General features: G+C 39.1%; 1 protein-coding gene across 10 annotated transcripts in view; it reads right to left on the bottom strand.

Annotated features, from left to right (window-relative positions):
* The window catches only part of PITPNM3 (PITPNM family member 3), a 99,752-nt gene that overhangs the window by 22,632 nt on the left and 60,254 nt on the right, over nucleotides 1–16,866 (bottom strand). For 4 of the 10 annotated variants that reach the window (XM_026861739.1, XM_026861736.1, XM_026861734.1 and 1 more), the window contains 7 exons: nucleotides 16,181–16,370; nucleotides 13,465–13,584; nucleotides 10,670–10,735; nucleotides 10,183–10,364; nucleotides 8,281–8,450; nucleotides 5,571–5,657; nucleotides 2,972–3,142 (listed from right to left, as the gene is read on the bottom strand). In XM_026861739.1, coding sequence (XP_026717540.1) covers nucleotides 2,972–3,142; nucleotides 5,571–5,657; nucleotides 8,281–8,450; nucleotides 10,183–10,364; nucleotides 10,670–10,735; nucleotides 13,465–13,584; nucleotides 16,181–16,370 — 986 coding nt within the window. The remainder of the gene's footprint in view (nucleotides 1–2,971; nucleotides 3,143–5,570; nucleotides 5,658–8,280; nucleotides 8,451–10,182; nucleotides 10,365–10,669; nucleotides 10,736–13,464; nucleotides 13,585–16,180; nucleotides 16,371–16,866) is intronic. The other 6 variants (XM_026861740.1, XM_026861743.1, XM_026861742.1 and 3 more) reach the window with 3 other exon arrangements.

The following is a 16,866-nucleotide window of genomic DNA, read 5'->3' on the forward strand; positions in this document are numbered from 1 at the left end:
CAGCATGGCTTTCTCTGGGTTGTAATATAACCTGAACTTTGTACCTTGACCTTATAGTAAAAATAAACCCACCCCCACCGATTAATAAGTTGTATTTTTGTCTGAACCATTATCTTCTGCTATGTCTTCTGTCAGCAATCATAGATAAAAGAATTATAAAGATAAATGTTTTCTCCACCTGCTCTGTATGTCTGGCAGTGCTTTCAATGCAGTTTCTTTTACTTTCACCTGTCTGGATATCACAGCAACAAGAGATAAATATCCCCTTAAGAGGTGACTTCTGAAAAGGTGGAATGCCTTATGCTACAATTTCCATTCTATCTATCCAGTGCATAGGTCAGAGATATCGCAGAAATTAAACTTTTACTAAATCTTCTCTCTCTTTGTGTTGACTCTCCTATACATTCAGAAAACTGAATTTAAATCATACCGCAAATAATTTTATTTTATTAAGCTATTTTATCAATAGCCTAATAATGTCATCACATCTACATCAGGAATTGTATCAACAGAAGCTTTGGTTGCAGCTGACCAAGTAATTGAAGGAAAGAGGAATAATTCTGTGGGGGAAGCAGGTCTCTGTGATTGCCAAAATCAAGTCTAGAGTCAGCTTTCATCATCATCATCAAGCTCTTAATAGATCAATCCATCACACACACAAACAATAGCACCTTACTACAAACTGAATGACCCTGGGGGCAGACAGTGGTAACTACTGATGCCTGCTGGATGCAAAAGGCAATCGTCTAGATAAACATGTGCCCTGCTCTTTACATCATGCCATTTAAGTCTTAGATGTCTCCTGAATCTCAATGGAAAAAGTAAATTTGATAAACCTAAAAGCTTCAAGATAAACCCTATGCACAGAGCAGCTGGCTCCAAGAGCTTCATTTGATTGGCAAGAACTGAAAGACAGCTAAAGAAATCTGCCCCCCATTTTTCATCATGTTCTCCAGCCTGTGTACTTCTAGTAGTAAACTTTTTTCATCTGGCTTCCAGATCAGAACTTTTTTTCCACAGAGGCACCTATCAGGAATGTCAGGCAGACAAAGAATCATTTTAATCATCAGTTCTTGTAAGAAAAGGAATAGGGAATGAGATTGTTTAATGACTTGAAAGATTATCAGAAAAGGCTAGTTTGGGCAGTGCATAATAATTAGAGTTTGGTGTATCTAGGTCTTATCATAACTGATTAGTAAACTACCATTCCAGTTGACACCACAAAGGCTCTCATTTTGAGAAATACTTTCACAAGCCTAGGTACCTAAGAAAGACAAAAAAAAATTATACAGTCACTAGAATTAATCCTTTGTGAATGAAGAACCTTAAATTCCGACAGGATCTCAAAAGCACTTGCATTTAAATGGGAAGATTTTATACTCAGTGAAACATAATACAGCCTAAGAGTAGAGCACAGCAATGATTTAGTTCTGCATGGAGGTTTCAATATAAAACTGTACAATGGAACATTTGCTGATCATCTGTACACGGGAATTTTTATAATACATCCAACAGACAGGGTTTCCAGATTTACATGCTCTGTAGAGGAATCTTCTGACCCCAGTGCCTTAGATGAACCCAAAAAGAACTCCAGTCATTCCCAAATCACTTATAAAGCCTCTGCTTCAAGAATACCTGTATGTGAAGGGTTTACTTTAACACAACAAAGATGGTAAAATGTACCAGCACAAGGTTTCCAATGTGAAGAGCAGCCTAAGGGAACCATTCTTCTTATGACAGTTATTTAAAGGAGGGTTCAACTTTCCCAGATAGCCTTAGCTCTATCTCAGTGACAGAATTTGTGCCTAACTAACCAGCAGGATTTCCAAGTGCACAGTCAGGCTTTATAACTCTTGCAAGTCAGAATGCAAAGGAGGGTATACATTTCCATTGAAAACTCAGGCACAGGGCTGAGGAGAGAATACATATTCCCCTCATCTTAGCTATTCCTTAAGTGAATTCCTGAGGAACAGACAGATCTTCACATTTCCACAAAGCCAACACCTAGAAACCAACCTTCTGCAACTCAAGATCAACTGTTGTTTTTCAAACATTGATTTAATCAAACTGATTTGTATCCAGTGTGCACCATATTTGAGCAGATAAAACAAAGGTGTTGTGTGCATCCTACTGCACAGAACAGGTTCACAATGATACAATTCTCCTAGTGCCAACAAACAGAAAACATTGCTGGTTTACTATATTAGCCTCCAACCTTAAACTCTGAATCCTAAAAGCCTTTTGAAATACCCTGTTGAGGCTTTAATTCATGTCTTAATCTGTAGCAAAAATAGTAATTCTGATGTGCACGCATGTACAGACACACAGTGATCAATGCCTTTTTTGCATAATATGACAAGTCAAGATACTTTGTACTTGTATGATTTTATTTCATTTTCTGTAAAGTCAAAACTGGACAATTCCTTCTACTAGCACCTTACTCATCCACGTCTTCCTCCTCCCTCCCCACAAATCCATCTATTTCTGTTTTTTCCTGGATTCAAACATTTATTACCGAACATAACTACTGTTTAGTAGCCTACCTAGGAAGAGAGCAATCAAAAGACAATTAGTTCAGTGCTCTGACTTGTCCTAGGAGATATCCTCAATCAACCACAAGTGACAAAGAGAAACAATATCTGAAGAGCTAGGCAAAGATCAACTAATTGTAAATAAAAATTGTTTAAAATGACAGTCAAAGACATGGAAGTTTTCAAGCAACACTTCAACCAAAGCAGTGGTGTCACCTTCCAACCCCTCAAACACAACTAGTATCACAAAGCTCTCATGCAAGAATCGTTTCTTCTCTGCATCTTCTTCAGTTCCACACTTGCTAAATACATCTGTGGCGTTCTGTTCCAGATACTTTCGCACATTAGCACATTGGTATTTCAAATCTTCTTGAGCTGTGTAAGGAGAGAACAGTTAAGAGAATAACAGGTAAGGAGAGCTGTGAAAACAGGCACTGTACCTAACTGGTGAGATCTTCCATCCCCGACTGGGTATCTCTGGTACCGTGGGACACTGAAGGGAGGCAGGAGATGGAACCTTTTCTCCAGCAGCGGTTCAAGTCTGCAGGCAGAGGGGTCAGCAGAGTGAAAGAAACTGTACACTTGGCTGCAGGCTGGGCGGACCTGGCATACTTGGATGAGAATGAGACAGAGTTCAGTATTGCCCCTTTACAATTTTCAAGGAGTCTATATAGAAAGATGGTTAATATGGTCTTCTGCAAACTCCAGACTCACACACCTCTGGCTACAAGAATAACTAAATTGCTTGCTATTTCATACCTAAAGAACACTTCACTGCAAAGGAGTTTACAGAGACTTCACAATCTGAGATGCAGGCATGTAGCAGACATGAAGACCAGCCAGAGAAATAGAAGGAAGGAAGGAAGGAAGGAAGAAAGGAAGGAAGGAAGGAAGGAAGGAAGGAAGGAAAGAGAAGTTTAAAAATATTGTAAATATACTACTGAGCATTACAGCTGTGATGCTCAGCACTTCAAATATTTACCAGTAAAATGATGGTGCAACATCTCTTTAATTCTGCAGGATTTTTGTCGCACAAAGTGAACAATGTGGATGTCTTTGGGGGCATTAAGTGAAGCTTTGTGGATTTATATTTCCCCCAAGATCTCTTTGTAAAACATTTTAAGACTGTTATCAGTGGCAATTACCAGGTTCCCAGCTGCAGGATAACCAGCACCTATTTTTGATGTCTGTTGTATGTTGATTTTTCTAGAAAGGATGGCTCTGTGCATCACTCAGCACACCTGGTAGTAGATGAAAAGAAAGTGGGAGATAGTAAGACTGCTTGTTGACACCGTAGAATCTTTTCTCTTTCCTACTATCAAATAAATAGGAGTTTCATACCACCTTTGTCCCTTTCCCAACATTAAGCCAGCTGTATTCAAAAACTATGGCCTGTGAGATTCTTCTGTGAAGTACCTTTCCACAGTTCTCAGGAAACCACTATCTCAGTATATTCTCCAAGTAGGGTACAAAATGCACCCATCAGTTTATTGTGCTATGAAAACTGAGTAAATTCTCCCATGTATTCCAGTTAACTATGTCACAAGAGAGGCAGAATGGAAACACCGGCAAGACTGCAAAGATCCAAGACTACTTTTGATGGCTTTCTTCAAGATGTATTTTGTTCTTAGAATTTGCCAGAAAAAAATGGAAACAGGTTACAAGTGTGAGAGCATTTAAGCATAGCAGGAATTAATTCTTTGCAAGGAAAGTATAATGCTCTTGCAGAGCTCAAGTAGTGTGAAATACATTCTGTGAGGTAAAGCACTGTACTGCATTATAATTAAAATGATATTTTGGCAAGCCTCTAACTTTGACATATTTATTTAGGGATCTAGTGCTTATAAAATAGAGCAGTAAACTGGGTATTATCTTACTAAACTAGAGCTTCCTTCCCTAGTGGGTGGTATATTGGTTTATTTTGTCTTTCTCATCATGCTTAATATCAACCATCATACACAAACATAAAGGAAGTGTTTAATTTCATTAAATCAGTTGCCTAATTGCACATGCTACTACTTCTTGTACCGGGACTTTTTCTGTATCTGTCTACCTTCTACGTGTGTGTACGCACAGAAGGCAGACAGAGGCCAAGAAAGCTAGGAACAGGAACAGCAGGGTTATGAAAGTTGTCAGCATAGGGCAAAGATGATACTTAGTGGCAACAAGAAAGCACGTCCTCCGAGTTACCAGCAGTTTTCATACCCCTCTTCCAACTTGGCAAAGAAATAGAGCACATCATGTTCCAAATGAGATTACTTCCTACTACTGTGGCATTTAGCAGTATTAATTCCCACTGAGAGCCAGTGGAAAACGCCCTACGACCACACCATCCTACGGTCGAACAGTGCCACTCTGTGGATGTAATGGAATGATCAAGATATATTCAGAATTCTAAAAACCAGACATTTTTGTAGGGTAGCAAGCCTCTTCCAAGGATAACCAGCACAAGAGACTGAAAGAGTCTGGCAGAGACACACAAATGATCAGTACTTTAGAAAATAAGAACTAACACTAGACAGTGGGAGGACCACGAAACAGAGTGCTTAGAGGGTAACCAGAAGAACTCTCAAGGAAGCACTAAGGGACCAACAGAATATATGACAGAAGATAATTAAAAGGCATTTGGCAAGAAAATAAAGAAATTGGAATGAAGATTTGGTTTTAGCCACACTCTTATTGGTGTAAAGATAAATAAATATTCAGGAAGTAAAACACAACAAAATGCATCTGTTCTGCAGAGAGAACAGGCAAACCTCTGGATATCATTTTCTTTCCTGTGATTTTAAAAACTGACTCTAACGAAACAACTAAATAAAAGCATCCTGAATTTAATTTCTCACATTTCCAGGTAGCTTTCTACCTGCCATTTTAGTAAAAAGGGTACCTGACTCTTCTCAACTAACTTCCAAATGTCTTCATGATATAGGTCTCAATTTTTCTGTTTTCCTGTCAACTATGCCATAATTATAATTTTTAAATGGGATTCTCTTATCATATGTACTTCTAAAGACTATGCTCCATGTAGACTCTGCTCACCTTGGAATGTGTTTGAAATGCCGGTCAGTTGAACTGCTCTCAAAGCATGCTCCCTGCAGGATATCAGAGGGAGGATGGAAGTGAGAGCTAATTTGAAGATAATAGTTTAAAATACTAGTAATCAATGTGACATCTCCTGTCAAAGTGTCTGGAGGGTACCAGAGCTGAGGCTGGGGAAAGAAGGACAATTCACTAGAGAGTTTAGAAACATACAGTCCAGTCCAGTCAAGTATTTAAGCGTTGTAAATTTGCTATCCATCTCTACCTAATCCCAATTCTTTACAGTTATCTCATTCACCCACTATAAATTTAAATATCAGAAGGGAACATTGACCTGTGCACACAGCTGCCACCAAAATATTATAGAGGGACTCAGCAGTTGTGTTTGCTCTTTGCTTTTAGTATCTAAAGGTAAAAATGTAATTGTATGGTACATTAATTTCTTTCAACTGGTAACAGAACACTTGCTTTGCAGAAGAGCTTGCTTTAGACTCCTGTAGCAGGTGGAAAACTGCGGCTATTCCACATGATATCTTGCCTCAATCTTATCAGTTTCACTGTCCATAAGCCACATCCCAGACATCTTAACAAAGAAAGCTATCAGAACTTAAAGACATTGTGTTTTCTCTTTACTGATACATTCCCATCGATAAATGGCAAGCACATACAGTAATCAGAGTTGTGGTAACCTTCAGAAATTTCCTTCTTACCAGTCAAAGAGCTGTCTCTTTTTCTTCTCTTGCCTTGCAACCTTCCCCAGTAACACAGACGAGTTTCAAGTTCAAAACAGCATTATGGACTTATATAAAACGTAGTCAAAATATGGGAAGTCACTTTGTTTCTAAAATTACCACCTCAGACAAATCCCAGTAGACTCATTTTTACCTTGTTCATGCTTTGCCTGGATTTCAGACAGTGAAAAGTTAAGATCAACTTGAAGAGCATCCCCTGTCCCAGGGCACAATATTAGGTGTCAGGAAGGCAGCTCTCACCTCTGTGAATCCAATGTTACTTCTAAAAGGCAATTTTTCATGGCCAACAATGTCTTTTAAATGTAATTGTTGCACTTTTGAACACACAAATGCTTTCACATGAAGCACAGCATTCAAGGAAAGACCTTCAGATTGCACAGAGAATTATGCACAAAAACTGTATGACTCCAGAGCAATCTCTCTTGCAAAAAGCCACAATTCCATTAAATTTTCATACGTTTTCAATACATGTGTACACTCCCTTGAAGTGAAATGTGAATCCCGTCCGTGCTCATCGGGACTGACTGGTGGGAGAGCTCACTGCACACACTCAGCGGCCGACAGCCACCGCTGGCTGTAAGGAAGGTGTGTCCTCTCCGATGCTGAGGTACCCTCCTACCAAACACTGCCAGGATTTTCTAACTACTGCACAGTATCTGGCATCTGCTCATCAGCATTTGTCCCCAAAGACTCTAAAAAAGTATCTAATGAAACAGAGGCATGCTCTATTTCATATGTGATTCCAGAGTAAACGTGTCCATTCTGATTCTTTAAATGGAAACCACAACATTTACTGAAAAAATGAATTCTAGCTCAAAAAATTTGAATCCATGCACGCAAATTCATACTGATAGATTTTTCCACGTGAAGTCCTACAAAAAAAAAACACCAACTCCCTGCCACAAACCTCACAGCAAAACTCTCACCATCTTCAGAGGGAAGTGCTGCACAGGAAACCAAATTGTAGTGCAGTTTTCCAAGCCAGCCTCCACCTATGTAATCTTGTTTGCTCCTCTGACAGCTCTTTCACATATGCAAAAAGCTTTAGTTTGTGGGAAAATACATATATTAATTCCCATTCTCTTCAGCTGAGCTCTGGTTTTGGTTTTTTATTTGAAGAAAACTGAGTACTGCAAATATGAGGAATGAAATGCAAAATGGGAGTTTAGTTTGGTAATTTTTTTTAATTATGGCAGGTAAAATGACTTTCAGTTTATACTACATTCCACTTTATTCTCACAATCAAATGTGACTTTGAAAGCTCAAATGACATTACTCAAAGGTCTACAAATTGAGAAATGAAAAATTGGGAGTCCCAAACTGTTGTCTCGTCTCACTATTGCAACTGATTTTTCTCCCTCACCTGATAAATGAAGGTATCATTTTCTGTGAAGATGCCATGCAATTCAAACCTCATACAATGCAAAGAGGCAAAACATGCACTAAATTCTATAATGTAAGCTCTTACTTTAACTGAAAAACTGAAAAATCCAGATGTATTCAGAAATAAAACAAAAAAATCCTGTATGTGTTTGATCACTTGGCTCTGTTACCAGAGAGGAAAAAATGGCCCACAGCCAACACACCCAGGGGCTCAGTTTGCCCATGAAGCCAGACATGAAGAAGATGCAATGCCGAACCAAGCACAGATGTTATTTTTGTTATCTTTTTCAAGGACTGATCCTTGGTGAGGTGTAAGCTTCATGTTATATGACACGGAATATACGACTGACAGCAGAACAAGACACAGTACTGTAAACAGGAGAGCAGTGAGACCCCCAGAACAACCCTCATCACCTCAGTACGTCCCTACGCCAACACTCCCATCTCTCAGAGGAAGAAACTTGTCTCACTCCCCAGTCTTCAACTAGGCTCCTCTATTCACATTTTTTTATATGAGTCTCTCTGTTTACAAAGACCATTAAGCAGCCTGTATTCCAACCCCAGAAAGAGCTTACCATCCAGGCCAGGCAGAACAGTACTCCTCATGGCCAGCACCAAACCAAGTGGCGATCCAAAGAGGAAGAAATCAGACACCTCGAATTCAAATCGGCCCAAGTTTACTTCTGAGAGACTGGAACTCACAGGAGGAAAGTCTGCACCATCTTTCAACACACTTGAGTGGATGCTGAGCAAAGAAAATGCACTGATTCAACAATAATGAAGAGGGCATCCAGAGAAAAAAATCCATTCCCAAAACAGGATGCTTAGAAAGCTCTAGCATCTGTATTTAGATCCAGGCAACATGCCTTAAACTGTAGATAGATATTGCAGTATAGCAGCCACTTACGATTTCCAGCATGTCTTCAGTAGAATTACTATCTTCAAAATGTAAGTTTTCTACAGTTATTCTACAGAATACTTACAGGTAAGTTACACAAGGACTATGAAGATTGAAGATCTTTGTAACCTCATTACTCACACTGACACAGCACCTCTAAACTACAGCAAATGAGCTCATGGGCAAAAAAGTCTTAAAAATCTTATCTAAGTGTCTCAGAGAGGAAACCAAAGGCTTGGAATCTCTCTCCTATGTACTGGGTGGGTGAGAGGATGACACAGTTTGGTTTGATTTGTGGGGTTTTTCCCCCCTCTTTACCTTACCAAGGAATTTTTTCTGCCATCTTTAGCCTGTGTTTGTCCAACTATTCCTCAATAACTAAGCAACAGCCTAAAGTTAGAGGAGTTCAAAATGTCAATGAAAGAACACTGTTCTATCTGCTTGTTTAAGTCCAGCTGCATGTAAAGCTTTCAGTTTAAAAATCACAGCTACACAGGAAATGGAAAAATGCTTGGAAGAAAGCTGTTACCTTTGTCTTCTAATTATTCTATTATCCCCCAAGTCTGAAGTGCTTTATACAAGCCAAGACTGCGCTTTAAACATAACAATGTATTTCTTCCGTGCAAGACCCTAAAAGTGACTGACCAAAAAAGTCTTATGTTTTCAGTCATAGATAAGCAAAAAACAACCATCCTGCCTCAGAGGGAAGACACTTTATAACACATTGATCAACCCAATGGTTTGAAAACTGAGGAACAGCCAACAAAAGCAAAGTACATTCAAAGCAAGAAAATAAAATTAAACTGCTACTAACAAAACTGCCAGACTTGAAGTAAAGCACAGTAGTAAGTCCGTACTATGCTCAACTGTACCAGAACTGAAACTTCAGCTCACAATAAAACTTCTCCCTCTACATCACTCTCAATGAAATAAAGGAAATAAGATGATAGATAGAAGAAAAAAAAGCACACAGCATTCAGATAAGTAAAAATTGAAATAGCTTAGAAAAGGCAGAAACAATGAGACAAAGGGAATGCTTATGTTTCAATAAATGTGTGTTTTAAAGGTTTCTTAGGATTCAGGAAAGCTAGTTAGGTTAACTAAATGTTTATGCCAAATGTTTATGCAGGTTTGGGTTTTTTTGTTTTCAATCTGATCTGAATAGTTCATGGACCAATGGAAGCACCTAAAGCAATTACCTCACTCTTTACAGAATAACAGAAGGCCTGTAAGTGAAGTCAGGAGGATAAAGACGTAACAGAAATTCAGAATTACAAAGCATTCATCCGTCTTAATTTATGTGGGTTGCACTGTAAAAATGGAACTACTCATGTTCAGTTTTGCATATCCAAAACTCTCACAACTGAATAAAGATTATAAACATTAAATAAAAAAATTCTCCACACATGAGTAAGTTCATACTAGAATCACTGTATCTGTGGTTTTCTTTGAGGGGTATACAGGGACTTTAAGCAAAGCTCCACCACAAACAGTAAAAATTATTCTGTTGCTCTGGTGCTGACAAGCTCCATTCAGTGGCAAGCCCATTTCTTTTACTCAGTCACTGAACACTAGTTACCTAGACAGGAAAGCATGATGTTGGGTTATAGTATCACAGTCATAGGTGGATGAGTCACTCTGTTTCCTAGGCAACGGCTGCACTGGCTTCTCATCCTCCATGATTCCCGAGATGTCAATATTGCTTTTGCTCAGGCGTTTGCTGCCACCCAGACTGGAGTCCTCTGCTAAGAGGGGATTATCCTTCAGAGAATGAACAGAGCAAAAGGAAGATTTAGACAGTGACCAAAATACAACAGATCTTATATGAAATGGCTGCATGTATGCATTTGACCTCACTTTATCCAAGAAAGGGTGGAAGGGGTTAGACTTTCTCTCTGCAGTAGAAGATAAGGGAAGAGATTAAGAGGTGAAGCCTAAAAGCTGGAAGGAGAATCAGGAAGAGGGGGTGGGGGGGGTGGGAGGAGTAACACAAAAGCTTTATCCCTCATGACTTCATCATTCTTAGAGAAGTATAAATATCATAAGGTAATCAGAAGGGGTCTTACCTGTGGGTACAAAATGCCCATTACAACATTAATGGTCTTGCTCATCCTGTTCCATGGATGCAGGACCTAATTTTTTTAAGAAGGGGAACTTCTGCGGGATGCAAGAGGAGACCAGTGGTACCATATCTTTAAGGTACCCCTTAAAATAGGAAATAAATGTATTCATTGTTCATTTCCTCCAGCACTTCTGCAGCTTGCACCAGCATCCTCCCTGACATATCCCTATTATCGCCAGACTTTTATTCCTGCATCAATTTCAGCAGCCAGTGCAAATACTGCTTTCCAAAACAAACGCCATTGGACTGAATTCCTCCATTCATGGGTAAAATCCAGGTACATGAGGCATGCAAGATCTGGTTCTTTACCTACTGTGTAATCCAATTCTGTGTAAAACTCCTTCTATTCAGATCAACTAAATAAGACAATGCCCAACATCTGTTTTTATAAAACTTCAAAGATACGAACATCAACAAGGCACAGTGGGAGAACAGATAGAGTTAAACCTCTTCTAATTGTGTAATTGTTGGTCTTGATCCATCTTCTACTAAATCTTACAACGCAGTACTAGAATTCATGGGAAGATATGATACCACTAGCATTTGCAGAAGACTAGTTTAGGACCAGCATGTTCACAATTATTCCTGTGATGGTACAATGAAAAATGCATATAGGAATCTCTTTCTGCATTTCATAGTAATGCAGCAAAATTCACATCATGCCAACTTTCATATGAAAGTTGTCTAAGATTTAGGAACTTACTTAGTGTAAGTACATATCTACAGCGTTAAAAGCTTCACTTCTTGTCGCTGTTACTGTTAATGAGTGCAGAGAACTATTCCACAGGGCCAGGTAGGAGGTGAGGGCTCCTGCTCTGTGTTGGCAGTTGACTGCCCCCACTATTTTGTGTGCTAAAGCGACGTAAAACCAAAATAAAGCCTTCACCTAAAATGGCACTTCTGTGGTGTTCAAGCCAGGACCACCTACAGGCCCTGCTTATATTAGTTTTATGTAATTGGCAACTCTTTTTTTCAGCCTGACCCTGACTCCACGTAGCTTGATTTGCCCCACAGTTGACAACCTTACACTGAACCTCTGTTATCAGTCCTTTTTAGGAACTCTATCCTCCAGAAGACCAGGGACCTTTCAAAGCCAAAATTCCTATAACCAAAGTATTCCTGACAGAGTTTCTCACAAAGTAACTTAGGTGAATTCTCAAGAACATAAGTGAAGAAACATTTCTTTACCTTCTCGCATTTCATGATTATCTAAAACTGATTCAGCAAAGGTATTTATTTAATTCTTGTCCTTCATGATGAGTTCTAATCTCTAGCTTGTTCCCAAACACCTGTGCTATGAAAATGCAATAGATCTGAATTTTAATTGTAACTTGCATGCCTCAAATATTCTGCAAACAGTGCCTAAAACTCCAATTTGGTGGTTTTACTATGAATAAATTTATTAGTGCCTAAGAATATTCAAGGTGGCACACAAACTGGAGATGAATCCATATACACATAGCTGAAAGGGAATTTTTAGAGATTGAACCAAAGCTCAAGAAATGCCCTGACAAATCCATTGATTTAAATGGGCCGCAGGTCAAGCTCTTAAACATCATACCATCAGTAACTTCTGTAAACTGTATCAGTGCTGTCAAGGCTCAGAGTTTCACCAAAACCCTGGCAACATTTTAAGGCTTTTTGTTAAAATCCCACTCTCAGATTCACCAGCAGCCCTTGCACAATCAACCTACTGTAGGACCAGAATCCAGGAGGACCAATTTCTCCACTTACTTTGCTTGCAAAGCATTGTCTTCAGTGTTGGTACTATCAAAGGCTGGCTGCTGAGAATCCAGAGCAATGTTATTAATGGTGAGTGATTCTCCTTCCTGGAAACATTTAGAGGTTGACTCTTTGCTCAGGTGTACTCCCATCACACACAGCTCTCAACTGAACCAGGCAGGCTGGAATCACTCAGCCCACTTTTGAGGAGAGAGGTAACTAAAGAGTCACGAGATTAAACGATTTGGCCAGGGTCACAAAAATCACCGAAGAATGGAGTGTGGGCACATCACTCCGTGTCAACTCCAATACACCACACCCCCTCCCCATATCCACTTGAGTCTGAGGTACATAAGATGAGTTTGAACTTCAATTTTCTTTCTTGGGTGTTGAACAAAATAATGAAGCTTATGTGCTAGCATTACTTCAAAAAACTGCTTTTACTATCATAAAATCTTTTCTGGATCACAGAATTAATCCTCCCTTCTCTCCAAATGTAGCACTCGGACACTTATGCTCAGTGGTCCACTCACAGATCCTCAGATGTCTTGCATTCCTTATCAGGAAGGAGGCATTCTTTCACAAGTCACTACAACTTACTGAACACATCTTAATGCTAGACTACACCCAGGCAGTAGCATAAGGAATTCCAGACCTTATGTGAATAAATTAAAAAAATATATAAAAAGAAAGATAAAACATTTTGGCAAACCCAGGAACCTACCAGAGATTACTGAGAGGGGACATGTCTGCATCTACAGTTAGGGATACAATAAAGGGCACTTAGTAACCCTACTTTAAAGCTTTCAGATAAAGCCTTCACTAGTGATTTCTGTATATCATAAAACTGAAGCTGCAGACTTAATTTTCAGACAGCAATTTGTTGATATACAAGCAAAACCCCGTGCTATTATGGCAATTTACCAAATCCTTAAATTTTCTTGGGTTTACATGGAGCTGATTTCCTCCAGAGAATGAATGTATAGGGTTTCAGCTGTGTGGATTTTTTCTCTTCACCTGGATGCTGCTGGTGCTTCCTCTCCTGCTGCTGTTCCGACTCTCATCAGCTGTATTAGAATTAGAGCAGATGGCATCAAAGCCCAAAATTCCTCCAATGCAGTCACCAATGAGACACACCTGAGAAAATAAAAATATGTTTTTAGGAGATGTAGCAAGTATTTCAAAATAAAGAAAAAGCACCACAGCGCTGCAGAGGAATTGCTGTCTTAACTCCATACCCTTGTTCCTGTTTTTTATACCTTGATTCCTATTGCAGCTGAAAATGTGTAGTCACTTTCTGCCGCATCCTTTTACCTCCAAAGATACACCCCATGACAAGAATATCTGTCCCAGAGACTATTTTGACCAGCTGGGAGTTCTGCCAAACAGATTAGAATTCTTCCAGTCATTTGCAGCCAGATTCCAGCTTGAAAAGTCCAGATCACTGGACAACCAGTCTCTCAAAGATTTCAAGCCACTGAACATTTCCTTCAGTCATACAGGGAAGAGGATCTCAACAGATTAAAAACAGATTGGTAGTCTCCTGTCAGGGCAAAGGGACAGAACATTTAAATGAGGTATTAAGCAGAGAGAGTCACTCCTGCTTCACATTTTATATTAACATACAAGCTACCTTCAAAGTGCAGACCTGGGAATTAAAGTACAAAGTACTAAAATTGGGAATTCAATAGTTGGGAGTAATTTTATGGATCACTAGAATCTATCTCACAAGCCAATTCCACTGAACACCTCTCCAACCCATAAGAGATGGTTCTTTCTCCCTGTCCCCCTGCCTGTGTCTGAGGATGAGTAATCACTGTATTATCTTTCTCCCTGATAACAATCCCCATGGTTCCACAGGTTCCAGCAACCCTTTCTCTCCAATTCTCAAACTGCAGCACATGTCTAGTCTGCTGTTCTCAAGTCCAGTCAGTTTAATAGAAGACATTACCTCTCCCTACAAACCTTAACTTGCTTCTAGCCTTAATTCAGCTTGGCTACAACACCAAACTACAAGCTTTGGATAACCAGATGTTGTGCACAATTTCTTCAGTGAAGCATGCTAGGAAAAGCAAGTGCTTCAAGATGAAGGTAGGGAAAAACCTCAAATGTCTCTTAGGGCATTTCCACATACCACACTCTCTTAATTGAGTACATTTCTTGGGATAGAAACAAACAACCAAAAAAATACATTAAGGTAACATCTAGCCTAAGACAATTCTGATTCTTAAGTTGTATAAAATTGAACAACATGCTGATGTAGTCTCTGTTTTTTAAATTCCTACACCACGCAGTGAAGCCCACAAAGAACTGAAAATTATAGGATACAGTTAACAAAATTAACATCATGTTTTGTGGGGGACTAATAGTATCTCCTTCAATTTACCATTCCATTTCTAATCCTCGTTATTACTGCATGAAGGTAATGGACTTAACTTGTTCCAGATGCTGCATAAAACCAAAAAGGCAATCTCTGACCTAATGAATTTGCAATACAAATGGACAGAAAAGAATGAAATATGAAAGATACACACAGAGTGGGGGTCAGTTATACGGTATGTATTTTAGAAGTACAGGGCTTAGTCAGATGTAGTTGAGATTTCTGTCACAGCACCAAAGCAAAGCACTGTAGACAGCACAGAGAAGTCACTTCCATTTAAACAGTACTGGTAATTGTTGATGGTGAAAATTCTGTGGCGCACACAGAGGTCATGCAGACTTTCTCACATGAAATATTAATATATAAGGTATTAAAACACACCAAGGAGACTTCTTTGTAGCTTTGTCAAAGAAAAAAACCTGTAACACTCAATTTCTATTGAGAGAACTGTTTTCACAATTATTTCTGTAACTGGTATAATTCTTCATTACAGAATCTCACCCGTCATAATGTCCTGTCACTGCAGCTGGGCTGGTTTTGTTTCAAGAAATAATAGTTTACTATGGATATTAAAACTGGCTTCAATCCAAAGTTTAGTCTAAAAATACTGATATGCCACAGCATAATGTTATTACTGTTATGGAAAAGAACTTGTTTCTGTAATAAAACACATGCTTTCCTTCAAAGATTACACTGTAGTCTATACTAAATGTAATTTTTTTTCTTTTTCTGAAGTCTGGAGGTCACTGGACTTTAAGGGGGTGCATGTTTCTGGCTATGTAGAGGGCCCCATCACAAAATATTTTCCGTAACTCACACAGTGTAGCAGTATCATATTTATTCTATGTGAAGCAGTAAAGTACTGTGTTTTGTAGTCTAAAGATGAAGAAGCAGGAAGAGGAACTGTGACACATCAGCTGGAAGAAGTCTGCAGGTGACTTCACTAAGGAGCGGATCACACCAGAAAAATTACATGTCTCTCCCAATTACACAGGAAACCTGCACAGTGCTGGCAACTGAGTATTTGTTTTCTAAGTTTTTTTACTGTCAATTGTTTTATTACTACTGTAATGAGGGCAAAAAAGAAATAGCAATAGTTAAATGTTGGATTCCTTATGGTCTCAGCTCTTACCAACAGAGTAAGTTCAGGTTAGATATGCACTTCTGGAATCCTGTGCAGTTTCTCATGCTGGGCACTGAGAAGGCATTTTGCACGGGTAACCCCATGCTAACATTCACTCATCATATTTGCAGCATCCTCCCACACTCATAACTCAAAATCCTCAACACAGTGGCTTAAAAAGAAATAGCCTTGCTCCAAAGGAATTTTACTTTGAGGGAAAACAGTCTTACCTGTCCATTAAAACCAGCCCCATCTGTAGATTTGAGAAATTCATTGTAAACTTGATTGGCTCTACTGATCACCATGGCAATGGCATCCTGGTACTGAGGGGATGAAACAGCCAGCAAGGGCAAGGCAGCCAGTGGGATGTGGTCTTCACTGCTGCTGAGACAGTTCTCATCGTAGCTGTAGGGATTTAGACTAGAGAAGGACATGCTGTCATCAGAGAAATGCAAGAGGCAGCACACAGCATTAGAGAATAAACAGGTACTTATTAATAGAAATGGGTTGGGCTGCTGCAGTTCACAGTAAGAGAATACAGGAAGGATCATTTTCTCACAGAATTCAGCTGCTTAAAAAAATCGAGTTACTGCTTTATGTGTGTGAGATCATGCTAGAAAGCATTTCTGTAGTTAAACATACTATGTGCAAATTTTCCACATACAAGTAGACATAATTTAGAACAGCAAAGAGATTATTCTGTTTCAGGGTGGTTTTTTCCATATAATCACTTACTGCATCAAAGAATGGGACCCAATCATCACAACGGAATATTGCTTTCTAGAACACGTGTGACAGATTTTTGTGTGGTTTTGAGTGAATTTTTGTTCAAAAGCATCCAAAAACAATTTTCCCAGTGTCCTATCCTTTCAAAAATATGGAACAAGGCTGCACACATTCTGAGATCACATGTAAA

The sequence above is a fragment of the Athene cunicularia genome (genome assembly GCF_003259725.1).
Source record: "Athene cunicularia isolate RWA chromosome 19 unlocalized genomic scaffold, athCun1 chr19_part1, whole genome shotgun sequence".
NCBI lineage: Eukaryota > Metazoa > Chordata > Aves > Strigiformes > Strigidae > Athene > Athene cunicularia.